At 33.1% G+C, this 27,660-nt stretch overlaps 1 protein-coding gene across 3 annotated transcripts; it reads right to left on the reverse strand.

Moving 5' to 3' along the window:
- Positions 1–663: 663 nt before the first annotated feature.
- LOC129963545 (homeobox protein AKR-like) lies at positions 664–27,264 on the reverse strand. Of its 3 annotated transcripts, XM_056077991.1 has the most exons (5): positions 27,134–27,228; positions 25,780–25,858; positions 16,438–16,632; positions 10,058–10,177; positions 665–2,132 (listed from the first exon to the last, which is right to left on the reverse strand). In XM_056077991.1, exon 5 carries the CDS (start codon positions 2,113–2,115, stop codon positions 1,192–1,194), a length of 924 nt encoding a protein of 307 aa, XP_055933966.1. In that variant the 5' UTR covers positions 2,116–2,132; positions 10,058–10,177; positions 16,438–16,632; positions 25,780–25,858; positions 27,134–27,228; the 3' UTR covers positions 665–1,191. The 3 variants fall into 3 exon arrangements, with proteins under 3 accessions (XP_055933965.1, XP_055933964.1, XP_055933966.1); XM_056077990.1 differs by lacking the exon at positions 10,058–10,177 and having other exon boundaries at positions 664–2,132; positions 27,134–27,229; XM_056077989.1 differs by lacking the exons at positions 10,058–10,177; positions 25,780–25,858 and having other exon boundaries at positions 664–2,132; positions 27,134–27,264.
- Between the last annotated feature and the right edge of the window lie 396 nt (positions 27,265–27,660).

The following is a 27,660-nucleotide window of genomic DNA, read 5'->3' on the forward strand; positions in this document are numbered from 1 at the left end:
CCGATTCCGAAAAATATCGATCTATCGAAATCATGATCATGAATAATGGTTCAGGATAAATCGCGATACAATAAATCGATATCGACAATTAATTTACGTTTTCTATTTGGTTACCAGTTTGTGTTTATTTTTGTTGCTCTTCATTCTTATTGACCTTCATACAGAATTTGTGTTAATACTTCTATAAATATTGTCATATTCTAATATATAAAAAATACTTGTTTTAAATATGTCATTTTGGAATAAACTGTTTTCTGTTCCCTAACTCAATGATTGGCCTGGTGGTAAGGTCTCGGCTTCGGAACCGGAGGGTTTCAGGTTCGAGACCCGATTCCACCGAAGAACCGTCGTGTAAGGGGGTCTGTTGCACGTTAAATCCGTCCTGACCAAACGTCTTCCCGCTGGTGTGGTGTGGTGTGAGAGGGGGGTGCCAGCTCAGGTGTCGTCCTCGTCATCTGACCGTGGTTCAAAATGACGAGGTCCGTCCTAAAATAGCCCTAGTGTTGCTTCAAACGGGACGTTAATATAACTAAACTAAACGAAACCATTATGGAAAAATAATTGCGGTTATCAGAAGGTTGTAGGGTGTCCTTTGTTAAATGGCTAAATATTCCTCTTCAGAAATGAAAGCAAAAAGGATTGATTCAGAATAAATTCACAGTTTTATTACAATGCGCAATTATAATTACAATTTATTACAATTTTTATTTTTACAATACGCAGGAGAAAAACATTTTTGTACATCAAAATTCTTAAATCTCTTTAACATCATTACTCACATCATCAAATCTCTTTAACATCATTACTCACATCATCAAATCTCTTTAACATCATTACTCACAAACGCATCTATTTCAAATCACATCTTGATTTGGATATTCATCATTATGAAAGCAGGCATTTTCAATATGCAGAGAAGCATATTGCTTAAGAAAAAGCAATAGAAGAAAATGTATTGAGTTATGTATATATGTATTTATTTCAAAGCAACTTCTCCAGACACTTTGCCAACTTAAAATTATGAACTAGATACAATATGACTAATAAGAACTTCCAAAATGGGAGAAGAAATAAAGTCTTTAAAAAAATGGGAAGAGTAAACTATAGATGGTTAGCATGTGTAAGTTTCTGAAGATGGCTTTCCATAAGGCACTAAATTAATGAAACATAAACTGTGAAGAAAATAACTTCTCATAAATCGACGCTGGGAGATTTTGCTTGGAGTTCTTGGTCTCGAACCTTGCAAGCAACATTTGCCAAAATGTAAAGACAAGTAAGCGAACTATCAACTGAAGAAGGCGGCGTCAAAGGTGGCGTGTTGGAGGAAGTCCACGTTTCTTGGGTTGAATTATCAGAATTTCGAGAAGGCGAAGAGTCCTCTTTTGAGGAATATAGTGCCTTGGGGTTGTCCTCAAAAGAATTTTGATGCGAAGTCTCCCCTTTCACAGAGGATGGATTATGCACCATAGTACACTGAAGATCAGTTTCGGGAGGCTTGGTGCGCAGTTTTTGCTCATGTGTCCTCTGCCGGTGTTTCAGTTTCATAATATAGATATCTTGCGACGATCTGATCCGAGACGAAGCAGTGGACGTAGTACTGTTGTCAGGATCCTCGCTATCAGCGTCTGCGTCGGTGACGCTGTCATCAGTCAACGATATCGGGCTGCTATTGGAGTCCATGGACCGACTGTAACTATTCGATCTGCTGCTGGTGATAGTGGAGGTGGATGCAGACCTGGGAACATTGACACCAATATTCCGTTTGATAGGGTACGGAGACCTGGGAACATTGACACCAATATTCCGTTTGATAGGGTACGGACGAGGATAATAATCCTTGCGAGGATAATGATCCTTGCGGATGATATCAGGTAGGATGCGTCGACGGGCATTAATGAACCAGTTGCTGACTTGAAAGAGAGTGAGTTTGGCCTCTTCAGCTAACCTGGCTTTCTCTTCCTCAGATGGATAGGCACTGTAACGATGCTCATATAGCCACATTCGTAAGATCCGTACGGACTCTTTCGGGAGATTTCCACGCCGCTTCCGACGGAATTCGCCGGGTAATAGCGACTCCGGTCTCGGATACGGCATAGCCTCGTCAGACAGGTGCATCGGGAGATTGTCTTTGGCTAAAAAAAAATAATAAATAAAATAAATAAATGCTTATTAGATGACAAAAATTACGCAACATACTCATTCAACGAAAAATAAAGTTAAACAAGCAGTTGATTTCAGATTAATGACAATAATAGCCTCAAAGCAGAAATTGACAACAGAATAAAAATGGCTAATAAATGTTTCTTTAGACTGAAAAAAAAACAACTCAGATCCAACTTAGTCAGTCGAAAAATGAAACTAAGAACTTATAAGGCGCTTATTATGCCTGTTTTGCTCTATGCAAGTGAAACTTTGACTCTTAACTTGGACAATCAGTGTTCTCTTGTTCGAGAAAAAGATCCTTAGAACTATCTTTGGCCCAGCACTAGAGAGAGGATGTTGGCGAACTAGATTCAGTTTTGAATTATACAAACTCTATATGCAACCACAGATAACACTGGATTAAGACAGCTCGACCCTATCTGGAGAAGCCCTGAAAACAGCACCCTCAAAATATCCACTTTTTAAAATCCTATGGGATCCCGGGTCAGAGGAGGACCTCCAACTAGATGGCTGAATGATGTGGAAAGAGACCTGAGTGTTCTGAGGATAAAGACCTGGAAGAGTGTTGCGGGGGATAGAAAGTGCTGGAAAGTGTGAGTGGTTAAGGCAGCCAAGATCTGCAAGGGGCTGTTCTGCTGATGAAGAAGAAGTTGATTTCAGATCATGCACCAAAATTACAGGGGAGAAAAGAAATGTGCACTTTTTAAACATGAATATTTAAATTAATGTGGTAAATTAACTCCACGAGAGGGCACTCTGAGTTCATCCGGTGATAGCCAGCAGTCGGAGGGCAGAGTTCAGAGTTCACTAGACGAAGGGAGAGAACGGACGTCCGCTGAGAGGGACACGATACTCTGAAAAAAGGCCGAAACTGGAATTCTTGCGTTGAAGAATTCCTCTGCAAATGCCAGTGTACCACGCGTAGGTGGGAAAGATCCTTTTTAAACAACATCAACTATCCTTCTTCATGTAATATAAATTCCTTCATCATTGAATTCTCATTTGTAAAGTTCATCAGAATCATCAATTGTTAATCAAGAATAAAAAGGTTAAGCTAATCCAAGTGGACTGATGCATTAAGACCCATCACACCCACATTAATAACATTTACTTATGTGCAATAAATGTTAAGAACATCAAAATCTAGTACTATAACAACAGATCATCAAGAAAATATTATTTCATTGAATCACTAAGACGGAAGCTTTACAAGAATGCCATAGAAATAACAAAAGCATAGCACACATCAGTTAGATGCACTTGATTTGAAATAACCCCGAATGAAAAAATTTTTATACGAGTTACTATTCTAGAATACTTATAATACATGAGGATAGCTACAACGAACTTTCATACATGTAGTGAAATTTTCGTCGAATAACAGGAAGAGCATATTCTGAAAATTTAAATTTTTAATGAAATTAATGATTTAGAAGGGCTTAGGTCATATTATATATGCTAAGGTAATTAAGTTTTAGTTTAACAGTAGAAAAATTTTTAGATAATAAATTGACTAAGAAAAATCAATGCATAACATCCTATTAATCGTATTAAAATGAGCTATTGGTCAGTATCTTATGTGTAAACAAACGCAAAATACCACTGTTTTTTAAGACTTTCAATCAAGTAACATGATTTATAACATCCTATTAATCGTATTAAAATGAGCTATTGGTCAGTATCTTATGTGTAAACAAACGCAAAATACCACTGATTTTTAAGACTTTCAATCAAGTAACATGATTTATAACATCCTATTAATCGTATTAAAATGAGCTATTGGTCAGTATCTTATGTGTAAACAAACGCAAAATACCACTGATTTTTAAGACTTTCAATCAAGTAACATGATTTATAACATCCTATTAATCGTATTAAAATGAGCTATTGGTCAGTATCTTATGTGTAAACAAACGCAAAATACCACTGATTTTTAAGACTTTCAATCAAGTAACATGATTTATACAAGACTAATACTCGAAACAATTTTTTTTTACTACAATATATTAAAAGAAGTTGAAGACTAAAAAATTTTGCGATGCAGACAATGATATCAGTAATTACACCAATTTCATTAGTAAATAACCACTGAAATTAATGTATGCATTTTCTCATAAATAACGCATTTTCTCAGGTTCAGCTGTAAATAAAGTAAAGTAGAGATTCAAATATTTCAAGAAGTTAAAAAAATTTATATTTTTCATCACCTATGTTTAGGGCTGTGCCAATTTCCGATTCTATCGAGAAAAAAAATCGATTTTTTTTTTTAATGCCAGTTTCCGAAAAATATTGATCTATCAAAATCATGAATATTGGTTCACGATAAATAGCGATACAATAAATCGATATCGACAATTAATTTACGTTTTCGATTTCGTTTTAATTACCGGTTAGTGCTTATTTTTATTACTTTTCATTCTTACTGACCTTCATACAGAATTTGTGTTAATATTTCTATAAATACTATCATATTCTAATATATAAAAAAACTTATTTTAAACGCAATGTTATAAATTGTAACATGCAGACATTGCTTTGACATGGACACACTTTATTAAAGGAGTTTTAACAAAATTATTTTCTAACTATTTTTATTCGAAAAAAACAAACAAATATTTTTATTATATAAATTGAAACTTCCTTTTATTTGGAGTCGTTCTGATCAGTCAATATGTTAAGAGATGCTATTTATAACTTATAATTGCTATAAACAAATAATGATATCACGATATATCGAAAAATATCGATATATCGCGATGATGAAGTTCCGTCATCGCCCAGCCCTATCTATGAGTGTCAATTAAGATCGAATTCTATTTGAGAATCATTTAGCTAGTAATCTTTTGCACCCGGATGGTTGCCTCTCGAGCACTATTCAAGACGGTGCCTCATTTTGATATTTTATTTACTTATTTTTCAATTTTGATTGTTAAAAATATCTATAAAATAATAAAAGGATGTAAATAAATTTTTCGGAGAAATTCAACTTAAAACAATTAATTATATATATTTATTTTTCGTAATAATAAACAAGCCCTTGTATTAGGTGAATAATTTTCCTAATTTCGAATTATTTTTTCGAGTGAAAAGGGTTAAAAATGTTACAAATTCCATGAAATGTGGCTATATTTATGCGATTGCAATAGAAAATTCCATTTAATGCCATAAAACAGGAGAACGTTTGAAAACTTGGTTTAAAGCAATGAAAGAAAAATATTTATGGTTGAAAACTTGGGCAGAGTGTAACTTTTTTTGTGGACGATGTAGATGTTGAATACCATGCTTAGAAAAACTCTTTTCCTTTGTGAACAAGTAAAATAGACGCTGTGCAAATCAACCATTAAAATTTCACCAATCCTCCCCCTTTTTGAAGGACTAATCAATCTCTCCTCTTAATCATTTGATTAATTGTTTTTTATCATTTTAAATTGTTTTTATAATCATGTGATTAATAGATTTACCGAACACCATATATCAGATCTTTTGGATCAATTAAGTCAACCAATTGATCAAATAGAAGAGATTAAACTGCATACTCTGTTCTTTTCACTGATCTATTATTCTTTATACAAATCACGCCACTTTGTGGGCATTTATTTCAAAGTGGAAAGAAGGCACACTAACTGGATAACACTGTTTAGATATACGTTTTCCAATTTTAAGAAACATCCTACTTAATTAATCACAACTGAAGTTGATTCAGCAAGGAATCGGCCATAAGTTCCATTAATCACTGAATTTCCCATTATTGTCAACAACCGAAACTATCCGACCACCAACGCTAAAAGAAGTGCCTGTTATCAGGGCATCTGTGTTAATGAACTGGTGTGTGGATCCGTGGAAAGACGGCCAAGCTCATAAAATGCCACCTTCGGAGCCGAAAATAGTCGTCCTGAGGTTCGGGGAAAGTTGTCCATCATCGATACACGCACTGTACGGAGAAGTAACGAACCATGTAAGTAGATCTCTCCTGTATTTTAATTAGTACTGGATGAACGTTTTCTCTACGCTGATGGAATCAACCGTAGGTTCCTAATTGGATGTCCATTCAATTGACCGTTTTGTGAAACAGTGCCTTTCTGGCTTAATAGAAATCTTCAACGATGCATAAGCTTCCACCGTTTCGATTTCGAAGAGCTTTCTTCAGAAAGACGTCGCCCATTCCCAAATAGGTAATCGATAAGTTCGCATAAATATATTGGATTGTCTGTTACAAGCATAATCTGTCCCAAAACGGTAATCAATGACTTTAACGTTCATTGCAAATATTCGATTTATTAAACCGCCTATAAAGGAATTTAACTCGTTTTCGAGATTCATGAATAAATAAGCTACAGTCTATTTCATTTAAATTTATTAATAATACCAATATTAGGAATTTTTTGTTCTATTTTTACGCTGAGTACAGTTCTTGATAGATTTCTGTTTTTATGCTCAATTGTTTCATCGTTTTTTGTGTTTTTTTAATTAAAAAGTGCAGAAAAGCGTTTATAAAAGTTCAAAGCACTGAAACAATCGTTGTAATACTAAGAAAAGATTATATAATATGCGATTGAAAGAATCACATTTCAAAAACATTTACACATGTATGAACAATAAAGAGTTACACGAACCCCCTCCCCCCACTACACAGAAAAATCTAAATGACCAGATCGCCGCTACAGCATTGGTGGGAACTAAGTTTGAATCCTAAGGGCCCTAACGGCCACGGTACAACTCCACCTGCAAGAAGCACGTCCTGTCATCGGTAGGGGTATAACACACCATTTTTGTACTCACCAGAACAGCGAGAACCAACAACCATTCCGGTAACTTCTCACCTTAGTTTCCGAGATGCTTCCAAGTGCAAGTCGTAGATGTAGAAAAGTTCATGCTTCTTTATTTCAGTAATGCTTTTTGTTCCGATTTCATTTGTTCAATGGGCAAGTTCACTTTTATTCCTGGAAATCTTTTGGTATCCCACTTATGCCTGACCACCTCTTTTAAAATAGCTCAATTAATTCTACCGCGACTCTACAAACCCCACCTGTAATGCCGCTTATTCTTTGGTTTTAATCTTTGATTTGACCATTATCAGATTATTAAAAAAAAACAATCGCAATCCAAATCTTTCCTTTTATAAAAATGTCGTTTACAAAATAGTGTATCAGATTATGAAGTACGAGAAATTTCTCCTTAAAACCATGTAATGCGAACTGCCACAAGATAATGTTCATTATTCGGGGGCATGAACGGTTGCATCATGATGGGGCGTCTATATATTTCAACAATGATGTGCAGAAAAGACCTATCCTCATTGTTAAATTGGTAGACAGGGGTCAGTCATATAAATCCCTCACTATCATAGATATTTGTCATGGAGAATTCATATAATCTATGTCATTTGATACGTGTATAATATTAGAAATCAACATGTCATTTGATACAATATTAGAAATCCATCTCGTCGTCAAGATCGTTAAAACGGCAAGACGCATTTACCCAAATTGAACAGGCATGCATGAGAATATATCCTATTGAAATTTAACCTTTAAAAGGATTTATTTTCGTTCGTTAAAATGACAGATGCTCGCATTTTCCATGGCAATCTCACCCTCATGGGTATTTTCGTGTCCTGTTGAGATACATGCTAATATAAGTCCTGTTGAGATTTGAATTTTAATAGGACATGTCCTCATTGTTTGATTACCAGACATTGGCACGCTTCACAGCCATCTTACTTTCATAGATACCTTCATGTGAGAGGATAAATTGTTTTGAATTTTTAACTTTAATAAGACCTATCTTTGTTGTTGGATTTTCAGAAACTTTCGAGTTTCATAATAATCTCCCCCTCGTGAATACATTCATGTGTGAAAATTTCTATTGAGTCTTGAGCTTCAATAGGACCTATCCTCATCGTTGGATTGGCAGACACTGGCATATTTCTTAACGATCTCATCCTCATCTCATGGATGCTTCATGCGGAAGGATAGATTGTTTTGAGGTTTGTACTTCAATAAGACTTGACCTTATTGTTGGATTGGTAGATATAGACCAACTCCATTTTCATTTCATCCTCATGATTTCTTCCAGTGGGAATGTACTCATGGTATATAGTACACTTGCAACATCGGGCTATCACTGTCATTAGGATAGTGGAAGTGATGACACGTGTCCGTAACACACCTATTTAATTTGATAAGATGTGAAAACGTGAATATAAGATGTGAAACATAATTCGAATTTCTTTTTGACTAGAAAGTACTACTAAATGACTATTGCAGTAAATAACTATTTGGCTATTTTTATATCAGGCCGTTAACAATCATGTTTTGTAGCAAAACACGATTATACTTATGGGCGCAATTTTTTAAGTGGAAGCCTATTTATCATAGAAAGACAGATGACTACATGAAGTTTTTAAACGAGATAATATCCGCAAGTATTCTTCAACCGAACGAGATGATCACAAATGGAATTATAACAGTTAAATTTCAGAAATTCTGCTGGAATCTTAATTGCAATAGGAAACATAATAAAAAAAAACCTCCTTTCATAAAAGCATTTTGACTGAATGCCTTTTCACTTACTGCTTTATCTAAAAGTATCTTTTTTTTTTTTTTTTATTAAGGATGCAACTTTTTTTAACTTAAACGGGATAAAACAAGAGGGAAATATCTGAAATTAAGTTAAATGAAATGCTTTCAGGAAATAAGATTTGCTTGTGGCATTTTAAAATTAACTCTGGAATAATTAGATTTGATTTTGATTTTTTCCTCCCCAGAAAAAAGAATGTCTCTTTAAACATGCAGATATTTGCATGGTATTTGGATTAGAAAGAACTCTGTTGCATGGAAAATGCAAGATTAAATACAAGATACGAGATTTAGGATCCAAATCACGTATCGTGCATTTAATCCTCACAGTATCTGTATAACATAACAGTATCTACCGTGTTATCACATGTCACAGTAGTGATCTCAATTTCTGCAAAGCCTTTTATGTTAGTAATCCGATGGTCGATAGATGGCTAAAAACTGATATTAATTTCAAATATGTAGCGACATCAGGGAGAGGAAACAAAGCTTTGGAGAGCATTTATTTATTGCCTTCTTTTGTTTTATCCGGGTTTTTTTTTTTTTTTTTTTAACTCTACTAAAAAAAAATTTATACCGTTTTCAGATGCATTGGCACAAAGAAGTGAAGTGTAGCTGGGACATAGCGTTTAATTGTCGCTTTTTTCCTATTTCATTCGCATAGTATGCTAAATAATACTGATACAGTTTGTTTTTTTTCCCCCAAATTCAGTGGTGTAAGAAAAACAATCGCCTTCCTCTCGGGTCTAGCATTCAGTTATCAAATTCACAATGTTTTATTTGAAAATCTTGCTAAAATGGTAACATAGTATATAAAAAGTAGTGGGTAGGAGCAGAACCATCGATGCCTATCGGTGGTTGTGGTAGCAGTGTCTGCTAAAACGTTAACATAAGATATGCAAAGTAGTGGCGTAGGGGTGTCTAGCTAAAACGCTAACATAGGATATACAAAGTATTGGCGTACGGGTGTCTTGCTAAAATGCTAACATAGGATATGCAAAGTATTGGCGTAGGGTAACGCTAACATAGGATACACAAAGCATTGGCGTAGGGGTGTCTTGCTAAAATGCAAACATAGGATATACAAAGTAGTGGCGTAGGGGTGTCTTGCTAAAATGCTAACATAGGATATACAAAGTAGTGGCTATAGGATATACAAAGTATTGGCGTAGGAATGTCTTGCTAAAACGCTAGCATAGGATATACAAAGTAGTGGCTTAGGGATGGTAAATAACTCCTAGGACCTAGTATTAGCTGTAACCCCTCTTCTTCTTTGCTTTAAAATTCACGCCTTCAAAAACATCAAATAAACTCACAAATGTTGTCGTTCTCGTGCTCGTTAGAACTTCCACTGAAGGAATCTGCTTTCCTGGTCAGACATTCCTGGTCTGTTGTCCTGGTCCGTCACTGGGCAGACTTTTCTGGAACTGTTTGTACTGAAATAGTTTCGGCCAGTAAGTCTTTAAAGGATTTTGAAATATTTAAAAAAATAATTTTGGTTTAACCATGTTTATTAGAGACGTATTATAGTGATATATATGATAATAATAACTTGTTCTGAAATGGTGTGACAGCTATTATTTTATCGAGAAGAAAATCTGAAATAACATATCAACAAATAACAGCATAACAAAAATCAAAATATCCTTACAATATCTCTCCGAACTGATTGCAGTTCATATATATATATATTTTTAACTTTCGGCCGTTTGCTATGTATTAGGGTGTCCCATAAGTTTCTTTCCTATTTCTAATATGAAATGAATACACAATATTTACAGTTTAAGATATTATTTATTTTGTTATATTAGATCCTTTTTACTCTATTACCTACTTCTATCTCTAAGGAAGCCTCATTATGCCTTCTTTCGGAAATTGTTGTGTTTTGGACACGAAATAATCCTCGAGGTGCGCTTTTATTTCGCTGATGGATTTAAAGCGCTTATCATGAACAGAATTTTTTAAGGGCAGAAAAAAGTAATAATCAGATGGAGCGAGATCTGGAGAGTATGCAGGATGCGATAAAACATCCCAATCAAACTGTAAGAGCTTCTCTCTTACGATTATTGCAATATGTGGTCTCGCGTTGTCATGATGAAAAGCAACGCCTCCTCGGTTCATTAATTCTGGCCGTTTTTTTTTTTTTTTTTTTTTGCTATGGCAGTTTTTAAATGATTTAGTTGATGGCAGTATTTTGAAGAATTTATTGTTTCACCTTGAGGAAGGAGCTAGTAGAAAATTACGCCATATTTTTCACCTACACGTGTTTAACGCTGTGGATGAAAGTCTTAAAAGAGACTGTGGCACAAACGAAACATACTATAAAAGAGTCTGGTACGACTGAAACTGATGACATAGACGGCTAATAGATAACCCTGCCCATCTGCAAGCAGAGCCAGATAAGGTCATTGATAGCGCGATGAAAAAAAACTTTTGATACACCCTAATACATACAAGGTGATCAGTAAAGTCTTTTTAAGCCCTTTCATTTCAAAGTACTGTCTTGTATAGCCAAAGAAGTAACACGTACCTATTGTAAAGTGACTATGTTGAATTTATTGAGACAGATTAAAGAGTCCCTAGTGGCGAAATAAGGAAGATCGATCAAAACATCCAATTGGGAAAATGTACGCTATACCATAACAATAGCACAGGAAAAAGTTTCATAGAGTTATCTACAAAATTAGTGGACATATTTGCGATTAAAATTATCAACTTCCCGTGACTTGAAAAAGGGTTCGTCTTAAAATGAAAAAGGTTAAGAAACGGCGAAGTGAAACTTAAACAACGAATGCAGTAATGAAAAATAATAACAGGAGAAACGCACTCGAGGGCGGGCAGAAACTGCAGATATACCCTTCTGTTTTGGACAAACCCTTTTTCAAGTCACGGGAAACTCAAAATTTTAATCGCAGGTATCTCCACCAATTTTACAGATAACTCCATGCAACTTTTTCCTGTTTTTTATTATTATTATCAATATGATATAGCATACACTTTTCCAACTGGATGTCTTAATCGATCTCCTTAATTTTCCGAGTTATTTTTTGTAACTCTCTTATTTTGCCTTTGGGGGCGCTGTAACTTGGCTCAATAAATTCAGTATAGTCTCTTTGGTATAAGTGCACTTAATTTTTTTGGTTATACAAGACGATGTTTTAAATTTAAATGACTTTAGAACGACTTTACTGATCACCCTGTACACTTAGTAGAATAAACAAAATTATCTGATTGATATTCCTCCATTAATACCCAGTAAATCGTACACCTTCCATTAATAAATGAATTGTACACCTGCACATAGGTGTACGATTCCTTTTGATTTACTGAGTACCTTTTGATGTTAATCTGTATCTTTGAAGTAATAATCTCTTCTTTCTTCTTCTGATTACAACTCGAAATAGACAACTATATAATGTAATCTTTTCAACCATATCGCGTTTATAGACGAAATGACAAACAGACAAAATAATTCCACAAATATATTTTATCTACTGAGTAAATCCTTTATTTTCTAAGCACAACCACTTACTAAGTAATCTCATTGCCGTGCCATTACCCTATTCACTTGCTAAGTCCGGAGGTTAAGAGCAAGAGCCTTAAATTCAACAGCTCTATGACATTTCCCTCAAATCTCAATTAGTTTCTCAGACTCATGAAGATCGAAAGCGTGGAGATTCTATAAAATCTCAGGGCCAAATTTTTGACGATTACAATACTTTCTTTTTGTATATTTCAAACATTAAAAATGCGGAAATGGAACATTTTGAATCATCATTCAATTTTAAAATTACGATCTCAAATTACTTCCAATTACCCCACAACCTCAAACCTCTTCAAATAACAATCAATCCCTAGGCAATCACTCAACTGTCTAAAGAATGATTGTTTCACATCTTAACCAATCACTAGGCTATTGATTGAATGCATAGTGTGTCAGCTAATATTTCCACTTCCAAACCCATTTTACCTAATATACCCTCTTTGGATTCGATCGTCACCTGTAAACTTAATATTGCATAAGTCGATCCACTTCTGTTTGTCTTTGGTTCTGCTTACGAAAGACATTGTTAATAGAGTGTCGAGAACTTCCTGTCCTTTAGTGTGGATTTCGCAAACGTTAATTTCTGTAGCAATAGGAGGAAGCATCAGCAGAGCGTAAAAGATAAACACTCTCTCTCTAAGATGTCGTTCCGAGCTGCCAAACACGTTTCTTAAAATTAGAAAACGAGGGTATCGACGACCCCATTCGCATCGAGGAAGGAGTGACCCGGCTTCGCCAGTTTTGGTTTCAAATAAATATAAAGCAAAAGGCTTTTCTTCTTCGTAAGCGGCGGAAAAATCGGGCACTGTTCCTTGCCCTCGGCCTTTCCACTGCTGCGAACTTTCTCGCATTGTTTTGCTTGGAAACCAGAGGGAGTGGTCTTACTGAAGCTTTATCAAAACTTTCTAATTAAAGGTGTTGTCATCCCAAATACCGTTTAAAATAATTAATCTCGGGCAAGACCGTAAATGCCATGAGTATTTAATTTTATTTACAAATAGCCCATGTATAAGAGTTTTGTGCGTCGTCGTATGGGAAGGCAAAGTTGTACTTTGTATTAAATGCATGTCATTCATGAACTGCAATATTAACACAAAACATACCAACACTTAATGCATACCTATTTCTACCATAGCCAATCAAATGAATAGACTTTACGTTTCCTGATTGAATGTATGAAATATGAATGTTAGAAAGGAAATAAACAAATTAACTTCATTATAATTAAACAAAATTGTATATTGTCAATTTCTATGTATTACAAACACAACGAATAAGAATTTTTAATTCATTGCTTATCATTTTTTACATATATAGGGTATTTCCATTGAACATTTTCCGCAAACATATTTTTCACATTTAGAACAAATTTTGATGGTTTTATTTTCGTTACAATACCTTATTTGACATGTCTTACGTTGTTAAAAATCTGTAATAGATTTAGACATCGATCGTTTTGTATTTGTTCTTTCTTTTGGTTGTTCACGGGCTTCTCGAAAATCGGCGGCAAGTTCTACTGCTAACTGAAGTAAAAAAATCTTGTCTCGAGATATTTTCGTCTGTCATTTGCTTGTACAATCCAGGCATTTATCCCAGCTAAATCAATGTGCAACTCACTGAATACAATACGTTGAATACGCATTACATCATAATTTCTGATCCGATAACTTTATAAAGCAATAAATTGTTCTCTCGGTTAAATGATCATTTGGGGTAGATAACAGTATACGACAAGTATTACTCAAAATAAACAAAATACAAATAAAAAAGAACAGAATATTAACTGTATATAATTCTTAGAAAAAGTCATGACATTAAATGTACAAAAGCGATAAGATGATATGCGCATTTTCGATGCAAAAGTTCATAATCCATCATTTGACCGGTTATGGTATGTTTACTGTTAACTGCATGCCTTTAACGAAGTATAGTCACAAAAGAGCCTATAAGCATGCGATCTTCATCCGGTTATTCGAGCGAGAAGAGGGATCCTTTTTTTAATTCAGTATTCTGATAATACTCAAATATATAATATTCTAATATGTATTTCGAAGAGTATTTTTTTACCAGTTGAAATCAAAATTTGACATAGAATTATAATTGTAGTCACAAGATCACAGGGTTCGGATCCCGGTTCGGGCATGGTTGTTCTTCCTCTGTTCTATCTGTGAGTTGTGTGAATGTGCCCTTCTGTAAAAAGGGGTTGTACAAGCGAATGAGTGATGTGTGAGTGGCAAAGTCGTACTCTTGGCCCTAGTTGGCGCTACTAAAACAAGAGACGCCCTCCCCCCATCGGCTTAAATCGTTGTCTTCGTAACAGCGGGCTTGTCTAAGTGCCATAGGAAACAATAACAACAGATTTGGTTTTAAATTTAATAAAGATTTACATGCAAGCTAAAATACAGACCGATAAGCGATCGATCCATTGATAAAAAAAATATTGATATAAATCTACACTTTAAATGCTAAAATCGTGCTTCTACTTTTATCTACTTAGCTCATAATGTTTTGTAATTATCGTGTTCCTTTGTATTCGGACAATCGGATAGACGGGCTTTCTGTGTGAGTTTTGTTCAAATTTAGATAGAAATTTCACATTCAATATAAATATTATATTCTAAATTTAGTTTTTCCAGCTGAAAGCGTTTTTGCGTTAAGATGTTCACAAACATACACCTAAGCATAATTCTAAAAATAGGTTTTTCGGACTTAAAGAGGTCCGAAATACAAACCTTCTCGTTATATTATGATTAAAATTGTAGTGCAATTATTCCTTCATCAATTCATTTCTTGATGCGCATGATTCCCTCAACAGTCTTTTTACAAGGGATGTTCAAATGAAAAGATACGAAACGCCGTAACAACGTAACCGTTAACATATTTGCCTATGCCGATATGGGAGAACGTAGCGAGACATCTAGGAATGCGAGTCTCCTACGTAGATCAGAGCAGGCGCGGGCACCCGCATGCGCAGGAGAGAGCAGAGGCTCTTATAAAGAGCGCCATCCAATTGAGCAAAATTCGATGATTCAGAAGCAGTGCGGCGTTATCCAATTTCTGACAGCGGAAGGTGTTACACCGGCCGCTATTCATCGCCGGATGGTCACCGTATACGGGGAAGACTGTGTGTCCGTCAAGCCAGTGAGGAAATGGAGTGCCCGTTTTCGTGCAGGCCGTGAGAGTTTGATCGATGATCCGAGGCCAGGCCAGGCAAACACATCACGGCCGATCTCATCAACAAGGTGGAAGACTTAGTGAGAAATGATCGGCGTGTCACATTACGAATGTTGGCGGTGAATGTCAGCGTTGGAACAGTGTCGAAAATTGTTCACAACAGGTTACGTTATCGGAAGGTGTGCTCGCAGTGGGTTCCGAAGCAACTGACCGACCTGCACAAGGATCTGCGTATGGGCACTTCAACATCTGCTTCAGTATTATGAAGACCCCGCTTTCCTAGAGCAGATCGTCACAGGTAATGAGCTGGTGCCATCACTACGAGCCAGAGACAAAACGGGACAACATGCAGTGGAAGCATACGTCGTCACCTTCCCCTAAAAAGTTCAAAGCCGTGGCGTCAGCAGGTAAGGTCTTTTTGGACGACTAAGGTCCGCTACTTGTTGAATTCCTCGAACACAGAAGAACCATTAACTCCGATGTGTCTTGCGAGACACTCCGAAGACTACGTAGACCCATCAAGTACAAAAGACCTGGGCTACTCACGGAGGGTGTGGTTCTGTTTCATCATAACGCGCGTCCACGTCTCCGGCGTCACACACGCGGAATTGGCCAAGTTCAAGTGGGAGCAGCTCGACCATCCACCCTACAGCGCGGACATGTCGCCCTGCGATTTTCATGTGTTTGGTCTGCTGAAAAAACATCCGAAATGGAAGCGCTTCAATTCGGACGGCGAAGTCAAGGACGCTGTGAAAGACTGGGTCTGGTCACGGCCACAGGAATTCTGGGAACAAGGAATCCTTCGACTCGTTAATCAATGTTATCGTTGTGCTTAGGCCTATGGTGTATATTTGAATAAAGTTTTCATTTATACCCACAGTGTCGTTCCGTATTTTTTCATTTGAACACCCCTTGTAAGTACCAAACAGTGCAAGTATCAAATAATAAACAAGCATATTATTTTTAATAGCCTTATACCTGTTTCGTTTATTGTGTACATGAACCTTCCTCTTGTGCCTCCGTTGTGTGCATAAGCCTCATGAGGTCAAGTCTCATATCATGGAGTCATTTAAAGATTCTGGCCGTTTAATTTAGTGATAATGAATTCCACTTTCTGATTCCTCACGTAAACCATCACATCCAAAAATTAGAAGCAAATCATTCTAATCAACTCTGAAAAATGAAAGAAAATGACGAGATTAATATTTGAAGAAACAATGAAAATAATTTCAATTTCATTGCAAAAACAAATCTTTGTCTTGAATCTTAAATAACACACACACACACACACACACACACACACACACACACACACACACACACACACACACACACACACACACACACACACACACACACACACACACACACACACACATATTCAAATGGTTTGCAATTACATTGGTATAATTAAAAAACACTTTTTAAAATTTTAAAACAATGTAAAAATCACTTTTCTACGATAATATTTTCAAGATTTATCGTGGAAAAACGGCAGAATCTCACTTAAATTTTTAATTAATTAAAATTTTAAAAAATACCGCTCCGAAGTGCACATTCTTATCCTTCGACACCCGTCTGTGCTAAAATTTGGAAGATATAAATTAAATAGTCTGTCATATACAGCGATAACATACAAACAGTAGACACTCACATACGTTGTCCATCTCGGATTATGCTTAAAAGATTTAATGAAGAGCAAACGCAGCCAATATTCTCGGCGATCCAGTTAATCACCAAAAGCAAATGAGTTGCAATTATTATAGATTTTGCTTTCGGCAATGGTGTGAAATATTTATATGTTAAAAGAGAAAATATTGCCTCGATTTATTCCATGTTTAAACAGCAGAATCGTTCTTCTTCTTTCTTTCCCATAATTTATTCAAAACACGCCATATTCAGACAATATGACATGTTCAGTGTTAAAAATTAAGTGAGATTGATATAGCGAAGAGATTGGTGTATGCTTTTCTCCGACTCGACTCCAAACAACAATAAAAAATGTGGAAAACAATAATAATAACGGACTAATACAATAAAAAAATAATTTGTCCAAAAATATAAGAGAAAAAATTCACCTACAATGCAATTGGAGAAAACTTTAAAATAAAGTGCCAAAAATTTAGGTTAAAAATTCTTTCGTGGTTGAGAGCAGGGGTGATTAAAAATTATTTTTCAGTTTCTAATTTCTAAATAATTGCATCTATCGAAAAGCATTCAATAAAGAAGTTATTTGTTTCGTTGAGGAGACATTTCGTCTCGTCTAAATTATCTTTCAATCTTCAATAGGAAGGAAGTTATAGAGAAATAAAAATTTCAATCCTTTACCATTTCCATCCCCTTTGAGTTGGATAGACTATTTTCGAATTCGGCAGAAATTTTCATGCCTTTAAAAATATTTCTTTAACTCTCTCAATATCAATCAGAACTACTTGAATTACATTGAGAATATTTTAACATTGCAAAATATTATATATGCTAATGTAAAAAACCGAAATTAGAGAATGTCGCTATTTTCCGGTGAATGTCGCTGCATAGCAAGTGAGTCGGTGAAAAACCGAATGTTTGATTATATTTCTAATATATTTGAACCAAGGCCCATGTTTAACGATAATAAAGTTCTGGTAAGAGGTGAAACAAGAAGACACATTTAGAGGGACGAGCACAACAATATTATAAGTTATCGTAATAAATAAAAATATGTAAAGCTAATCAAATATTTTTTGTAAGTTTATTATTGGCAGTATTTTTTTTATTCATTTGAAATGTACTGCTCGTTTTAGTTTCAATAGTTTACTATGATTTAAAAGACTGCAGTTTTATCTTAACGTAGCAAATAAATTTGCTTAAATGATCACCATCAGTGTATGCCGAATGTCAAAATTTGTCGGTATAAGAGAGAAATAATGATATTTAGCAAATATTTCGGGTGCTAGTGATTATCAGAATGCTGACATTCTCGATGTATATCAATATTTGACAGATATCATATTAGTATCCGGATATATATCTGGAAAAGTATCCGGATATTGATGATCATTGATATACACTAAATGATCCAATATATCAAAATACTTTTGGACTTAAAAGAAAAAAAAAATTTTTTTTTTTTTTGGGGGGGGGGGTCTAGATATGATACATGAACTATCTGAAATTCGGCCATGTGAAGAAAATGCCAAAATTTATAGCTTGCAGCGAAGTTTTATTATTAAAATTTTAACCGATAATTGAGCAAGAAGAAAATGAGTAGGACTTATTCCTTTTCACAGAAAATAGATAATGATTTGAAAACTTTCAACAATGATTTTGTGTGTTGCTTTCATTACTTACATGCATTTTCGTAAAAATAGGACGTATATTCGGTAATATATAAAGATCTAATATTTAAATCCCAAATTTTTCCTCGTCATCTTTTATTTATAACATACATATTTTTCAACATCACTTTGCAAGGTCTTCAAAATAAGAAAAAACACATAAAAAATATCTGGATGCTTTTAATCATATAGTGCGCAAAAACTTACATAATCTTATTAACATTACATTAAGTTACGTTATTATGCGTTAACAGCATGATTAACATAATACTATATACAACGAATCATGTTAATACTATCATTAACGTGATAATATGCATTTCCATGAATACAATGAATTGCGTTAATAGTATCATTAACTTAATACTATATATTTTCATGAGTACAATGTTCACCGACAGACAGACAGACAGATATAATTTTAAAAAATTATATTTCGAATTCTAGAAGATCTGAAATATAAAGATTTGTCAAAATCTCGAGCTGAAATTTTTTGATTATTACAATGCTTTCTCTTCTATAATTCGCATACTAGAAAGAAAAAACAATATTTGTCTCTGGCTTCTCGATTCTGGGTAAAATATTTTTCATATCGTTGCTCATTTATGAATTGGCGACGTTTTAAATTTCATATTTACTACCAGCTGCATGGTAATGAAGAAAAATATTACCATGATTTATTTCGCCTTTAAAAAGGAGATTACTTTCAATTTACTTATCTTTTTTTATATGCAAGGACAATAAAAATATTAGCTTCCTACTTTCTGAGGCCTTTCAACAGACCAGAAAAATATGCATTTACTAAGGGAGACATGGAGGCCCCAGGAATTTTAGGTTGGAGAATGAAAAAATACACCCAACAGTACCCTACAGCTGATATTTACATAATAAGACACAGTTTTTCTTTCGTAACCGTTTTAGAGGTGAAAGAAATCAAAACCGGAGGTGAAGACGAGGAAAGGTCTTCTGAAGGTAAGCGTTGTGGAATGTGAAAGAAAAATATTTCGTTGCAGTTGAAAGATTTCATCACTATCGGTCGTTAGTTGTTTACCAAAGCCCGTTTGCAATCCTCTTCAGCTGTCAGAAGAGCCGGGATTTAAGAAAAAAAAAATTATTATTTCAAAATGTTAATGCTTATGGCCTGAAATGCTGTCTGTAAATTACGACAGGCAAAAATTGTTTAAAACGTTCTATAGGACAAGACAGTTGTAGCTAGGAGTTATAAGATCTGGCACGTAGTTACTTCATAAACAGTAGTTTTATCAAAGAAATATTTTTCTCAAAAATTGTAACTAAGTTTTCGATTTTAAAAAATGATTCGAAATTTTCGCATTTTCTTCAATAATTTCGAAGCACATCATTGCCGAAAAAAAAAACATACATACATTTTTATAATTTATAAATTTACAAAATTAGCTTTTCAGTTGCATCAATTTTTTCGCTAATTAAACTAATTTAAAAAAAAATATCTTTAAATGTATTTTTTTATCATTATTTTTACTTGCTTTAATAACTACGTTTCCACACGAGCATGTTAAAACGATATTAAGTGCAATTTTTAAGTATGTATATGCAAATAATACATAGCAATACGTATATGCACATAACACTATGTATCATTTTATAGTAGTATGTATATGCACATAATACATAGAAATATGTATATGCACATAATACATAGCAGTATGTATATGCACATAATACATAGCAATATGTATATGCACATAATACATAGCAATATGTATATGCACATAATACATAGCAATATGCATATGCACATAATACATAGCAATATGTATATGCACATAACACTATGTATCATTTTATAGTAGTATGTATATGCACATAATACAGTAGACTCCCGATTATCCGCGGGCGGATTATCCGCGGTGCGGATTATCCGCGCCTGCCACGCTAAGTGTTTGTTTTTGCTTCCAAGCAAAGAGAAAATGCTTCCAAAGCAAGAAGCAAAAACAAATGACTGATTTCTTCAAAAAGGTGTAGTTTTACAGTTATGCTTTTGTAATTACATAATACATTATAGTATTAAAATAGTACATATGTATTAATTTTTCTGTGCATCTTTGACGCCTCTCGTAAGTACAAAGCACTTTTCCTTTTTTATTAACAAAATGCATTTTAGGTTAGTTTTGAGTGATATACTAAAATATTAACCTTTAGTTAAACATTTCCAGCTGTTTATTTTACGTTTTATTGTACATAAAACGATTTTTCAAAGTTGGAATGACTGTTTTCTCTTTTGATATACCCGTTTTTAGCTTTTTTCGGATTATCCGCGATTTTTGTTATCCGCGGCGACCGCGCCACCCAATTCCGCGGATAATCGGGAGTGTACTGTACATAGAAATATGTATATGCACATAATACATAGCAATACGTATATGCACATAATACATAGCAATACGTATATGCACATAACACTATGTATCATTTTATAGTAATATGTATATGCACATTACTACATACTGAAGTATAAATTTAAAAAATAAAATGTTTTCAAATCAATTCTGAAATACTATCATTCGACTTATGTCGGATTAGAGTTCGAAAATTTGCTTTATTTATTTATTCTTGAAGTAGAAGCCTTATAAAAAGGAGCAAAATACAAATTTCTGACCCTTCATTGATTTTTCATATTCCTTGAGAATATTTCGTGCCGCATCCTAAAATTATTTGCAATGACCCCCCCCCCCCCTCCCTCAACCGCTTTTGTTCTAATAATCAGGTACTTTCCAAATTTCAACCAACTTTGATTCAGGAAAATGTTTGATTGATGAGTAAATGGGTCATTAACTATGAAAACGGTTGACTGGTGCCAAATAAACGGAAATTTGGCATCCATCAATTATCGCCAAGATCAACCACAACTCCAATCTCACAGATTCAGGGTTGGATTATCAATTAAGGAAAGTAGGTTGAGTTTAGTTTAGTTATTACCCCAACAAAACTATCACTGTCATAATTGTTTATCGGATACGCTTACGTTTATCGGATTTCATCAACAAACAAATTGACTTTAACCGTGTTCGGCGACCCAATACCAATCATTTCCCCGTGTATTTTAGCAATGGGCGGCCAAATACCAATCATTAGGCGATTTATTTCTGAATACTTGCCGGTGCTATACTGAAGTATTGGTTTAGTGGTTATTCAGTTTTTCCTAACTCTATAAACTAGTGTCATAATATTTTAAACTATCGTACTTTCAAAATTTTGTCAAATGACTGAAAATACGAAATATTTTGCGTTGATTATTTTCCTTTTTTACGTATGAATAATTTTCTTTGTTACTTATTTTGATAAATTTAAAATTCCATAAAACACTTGCTTTTGATAGAATGACGTTTTTCATTTTAACTTTTCTTTACCTATTTTTTTAACTATTATTAAATTTGACCATCTGCACATCTATCTATATATAAGATTTATTTCCTTCATTTATATTTTCTATTTATTTTAATTGTTAAATGCAAGAGAAAAAAGGTTAACATAATCAAGATTTCAATTTTATAATTAAACAGTATAATTTTACTGTTGTTATACACACACACTTTTAGATTTCTAATTTGGAATTTTTCATCTATTAATTTTGAAAATTATTTCATAAAAATTCAAAACAGAAAAATAAACAATTTTTATTAAAAATATTTATTATTATTATTATTTTACAATATACCTTATACTGCTTGGTGTGAAAAATAAAGAATTACTAAAAAACAATGAATAAAACACAAATTCTTATTTTAACATGTTTTGACCCCACCCCATTTTTTTAAATGAATTGTTTAAAAATTGTGTAAAACACTAAATTATATAATTCCTATTTTATGTTTCTTCAATAGGCAACATTTTACAAACACAAATTAATAATTTACTTCAAATTTCCAATATTTTTTTAATCTGCGATTAGTTAGGTTTGGTTTTATGGCACAAGAACCAAATTTGATCTATGATTAACTCTGAATATTTCACAAATATGTGTCACAAAAATTTTATATACAAATATGGAACACTTCTTTCAATTTTTCTGTTTCTATTTACTATTAATTTACAAATTAACTTAAGGCTGCAAAAATTTTATACCACATTATAAATGTTAATGTTAACTAATGTTCAACAGACAACATTTTACTAGCACAAATTAATAATTTATTTCAAATTTCTAATATTTTCTTGATGCCTGATTAGTTCAACTAGGTTATATGGCACAATAACCAAATTTCGTTTATTATTGTCTCAGAAAAATTCCATACCCACAAATGCAACAGAACTTTCAATTACACAAAATTTCTTTAGACAAAAGAAAAAAAAAAAAAAAATCCCTATCCTCTCACACACACCCCCCTTTCACACACACACATTTATTTTCTGGAGATTGAATAAACAATTATGCAAAACAATTTATTTATAAAGACTTTCATTAAATAAAATTGCATAAATACAAAGTTGAATAATAATTTACTTGAAATTTTTGACTATATTTTCTGTAATGACTTGTAACCCAAGTAGCATCCTGAAACTATGACTTCCTATATAAATAATATTGCTACAAAGTCATTTATAAACAAAATTTATTTAAATATTATTTACAATATTTCTAATACTTGAAGAGTTTGAAATTTCTAAAAATCCACACACATTCATATAAATATTATATATATGTATAATTGAATCTTCTACTACATATAAAGAATTATACATAAACATTTCTTTTGATTCACTTTCCCTTTTTGATCAGATTTGATGAACCTAGAAAACAATTAGAATAATGATTGAGCTTTCATTTCTTTTAGAAATACAAATAAAATATTCGTTGCCTATTGGAGATGTGTAATTAATGAGCAAAAATCTGCCAGAATTTCATAAGCATGAAAATGTTTTCATTCTCATATTTTACTATGCAAGCAAATTTTATAATAATGTTAAAATACAGAAAAATAACTCAAACTAATGGTAGTAAAATTTATGTTACTATTTTATAAAATGTAAAATAATTAGAAACTATTCATATAAGAGTATTCAAACATAACTACATAATTGCAAGTTTTATAGAAATATTCTGTTAAGCTTTTTTTGTAGCCCCACGTCGGAATAAAAATAATTACACAAAGGTTATTGCAATACCAAAACATTATTTAATACTTTTTAAAACTTCCTTCATTTGAACTTCTTAGAAAAAGGAAAAAATTGCAAATGAAAAGGAAAATTAACTGCAATAGTTTAAGAACATGGGAAATAAAAAGCTAGCAAGAATTAAAATCATTTGAATTGTCATTCTAAAAAAATAATGAGAGTGCCATTAAAAAAATTTATTCAGAATATATAAAGAAAAATTAAATTTGTACAAAACCAAATTTATGCCTTTCTTATTAAGGAAAAAAAAATTTCATATAAAAAAATCAGAAATTAAAATTAACCTACTTGTTGCAATATGGTAGGCTTGAATGACATTTTGAAATATATTTCATTGCATTTTTCACACAAAGACATTTCATATTTTGGCACTTTATTTTATACATGTATCTGAGAAATTCCTGGCAACTTCCATTGGGCTGAGAAATTGCAACTGACCCGAGAGGAATTTCACGATCTGGAATTCTTAGCAAGTTCTTGGAACATAAAGTGAATTGGGATTTTGCATATAATTGTTTTAAATTTTCTTCTGAAGTTCCAAGTCAATAGGAACCATAGTCTGTCACATTCATTATAACTCCAATATATTGTGCGAATCATTTTGCCCTTTGTCGATGTCAGAAATAGGAACACACACAATAGTTCCCAAAGAAATTTTCTTTGGCTTATATTTCCAGACTGATTTTAGAATTTATTTTACCTTCAATTTTATTTTTAGTTTTGAAACAAAAAGAGCATAAAATTTCCATTTCATCGAATCAGAGACGTATTTCATACTTTGCCAGGATGTCATTTGGCATTCTATAGAATGCTTAGAAAATGTGTGAAATACAAATTGTTTCATATATTGCTGCCTAGTTTTAGTCATTATATACAATGCCTGAGCATTTTATAGAATGCTGGATTTCATATTTTGCTGTTAACACATATAAAGAATAATACATATACTTTTCTTCAGGTTCACTTATTTTTTTTGAATAGATTTGATGAACCTAGAAAACATATTTCTTAATTAGAATAATGATTGAGCTTTCATTTCTTTTAAAAATACAAATAAAATATATGTAATTGATGAGCATAAGTCTTATGAAACTTCAGAAGCATGATAATGTTTTCTATCTGATAATGGACTATGTAGGTAAATTTTATAACTATAGAGAAAAATAAAAGTAATAGATAATAGAGAAAAATAAAAACTCAAACTAATGGGAGTAAAATTTGTTACTATTTTATGAAAGGTGAAATAATTATAAACTATTCATATAAAAGTATTCAAATATAACTACATAATTGCAAGTTTTAAAGATTTTTTTTTTTTTTTTTTTTTTTTTTTAAGTTTACAACTGCTGGGTTTTTTTTCTTAATCTAATGTCAAAACAAAAATAATTACATAAATGTTATTGCAAAACCAAAACATAAGAATGTAATTTATTACTTTTTAAAACTTCTTTCATTTGAAATTGTAGTTGACAAAAGGAAAAGAATTGTAAATGAAGTAGAAAAATATCTGCAATAATTTAAGAAACGTAGAAAAAAGCTAACAAGTAATAAAATCCCCTCAAAAGAATACGAACAAGAAAAAGAAAGACAAGAAAGAAAAGACGAGCTCAGTTACCAAAGTAAAGTTCTAATATTTAATGAAATAGAGATATTAACAGTGGATCGTTAACTTAAATATCTATTAGGCTTTATGGTCGCTTACACTTAATACTAACAATATCAGATGCAACTCTATGTTTCAGGTAATCAACAAGTTCAAAGGGCTTTAACAAAAAAAAAAAATCATTTTTATTCATTATTTAGAATAAATACTATACTATTTACAATATAATAAATAATTTTCACTTACCAAGTTTCTTGAAATAATAGCACATACTGCTAGTTGAATTCTGAAATTCAATACACGTCAGGTGATTCATGGGAAATTCCTAAAATATATTTGTATAGAGCCGTTTAGGAAAGGCGACATTGAAGACATCGAGACAACCACATACCAATTACTTTAAATTGGCCATTTTCACTAAGTCTTCGTGGATCTCTTTTTCACCCTGATGAAAAAGAGACCTTCAGAGGCACCAGAAAAAAATCTGTTCAGAATCCGATGTTTCGGCAATGCAATGGTGACATTGCCGAAATACAGCCGAGTATAATACCTGTAATCATTGGCCAATCATTTGGTGACCACTCTTGCTGCTTGGATAAAAATATTCTGATCGACATGATATTAAAGACAGATAACTGTAAAATACCACCTTTTTATTTGAAACAAGTATTGCAAAAACAAAAAAATATTAATAAATAAACCACTTTACTTTGCATTATTTTCATTAACTTGCAAAATATTTTTTATTTATTAGAAATAATTTAGAAGCATAATAAAAAAATTTTGAAAAACGTAATATTGTTACTAATTTTCTAATAATGTTTATACGTTTACAAAATAAACCGTCTGTTAATAATAGCCAGCTCATAAAAAAAAGAATTGATAATTAAATTCAGAAACAATAGTGCACTGAAAATAGAATTCTCTGGAATTATGGAGTGTTACCACTATCATTTCTAGAATCCCAAAATTAATTTTTTTTATGACTTTGTCTTCTTTCTAGTAAACACATATGAGAAAGTATGGATTTCCTATAAATAATTTCTCTTTTTTTTCCAATAAATCAAAGTCATTTCAGAATTCTATAAAAATGTCATGCCAACCGCTGCGTTTCTGTCTTTAAAAACCCATAAAACAGGCCTTTGCTGGATTAAAGCAATTCAAATTTCATTATCGATATTTAACTCACTCATGTTCATAATAGGTGAAAATTTGGTAATGCTAAAAGAACAAATTGTGTTTTCACGCAAGAAGGTAAAACTCATTATGAAAAAGAAACTCTAGACATTAAAAAAACGCTTGCATTTGGTTATGTGCGCCACTACTTGGATGACGACGGTAAAAATACGGTTGGCGCCAGTGGCAGCCGACAAAGACAAATTGAAGGCGCGTTTATTTTTCTGCCTAATGTGTAAACTCTTATTTACTTCAATGCACTACTTTTGTTATCGCGACAACGGTAGATTTATTGCGTCAGAAAAATCCGCTGTGTGTGTAACAAGCCAGAGAATGTAGACAACAACAACATGCAAACTTTGCTGACCTACATTCAAAATAGGTGAAAGTAAACTCAACAGAATATATTATTAATTGGAAATACCTTGGAATACTTCTAAATTGTGTAGTTTGAATTCCTCTGTCACATTCAACGATATGTTATTTCCCGGCGGATTGTTTTGATTGAGACGGAGAGTCATCCCACTTCACTTTTTTCCATCTTCCGGCGCTGCCAGATGCAGGTTCCTTTCATCGTCCGACTGAAGCCACAATACTATCTACTCGATTGCTGGTCTGGCTCTTTGGAGATTTGAACCCAATTGTATTTGGACTGCTCTTTGCTCATAAATATCTACTTAGTTAATTGGACGACCCCGAAGATTTGAACCCAGGTTTTGGTGTTTCTTGAACTCAGGCTCAGTGCTTGTTTTTATCTATCAGAACTTCCTCCCTTATTATTCAAACCACAACATAAACATCCGGTCTTCAAATCGCTGTAATGGCTTCTTTTTCACCGAAAAACTGGGCTATATAATTATCATGTACATAAGATAAATAATAAATAGGGACATCAGTGGTGGTATCAACCATGTTATCCTCCCCATGACTGTGCGTTGAGAAATATACAAA

This window comes from Argiope bruennichi, chromosome 3, assembly GCF_947563725.1.
Source record: "Argiope bruennichi chromosome 3, qqArgBrue1.1, whole genome shotgun sequence".
Classification (NCBI taxonomy): Eukaryota; Metazoa; Arthropoda; class Arachnida; order Araneae; family Araneidae; genus Argiope; species Argiope bruennichi.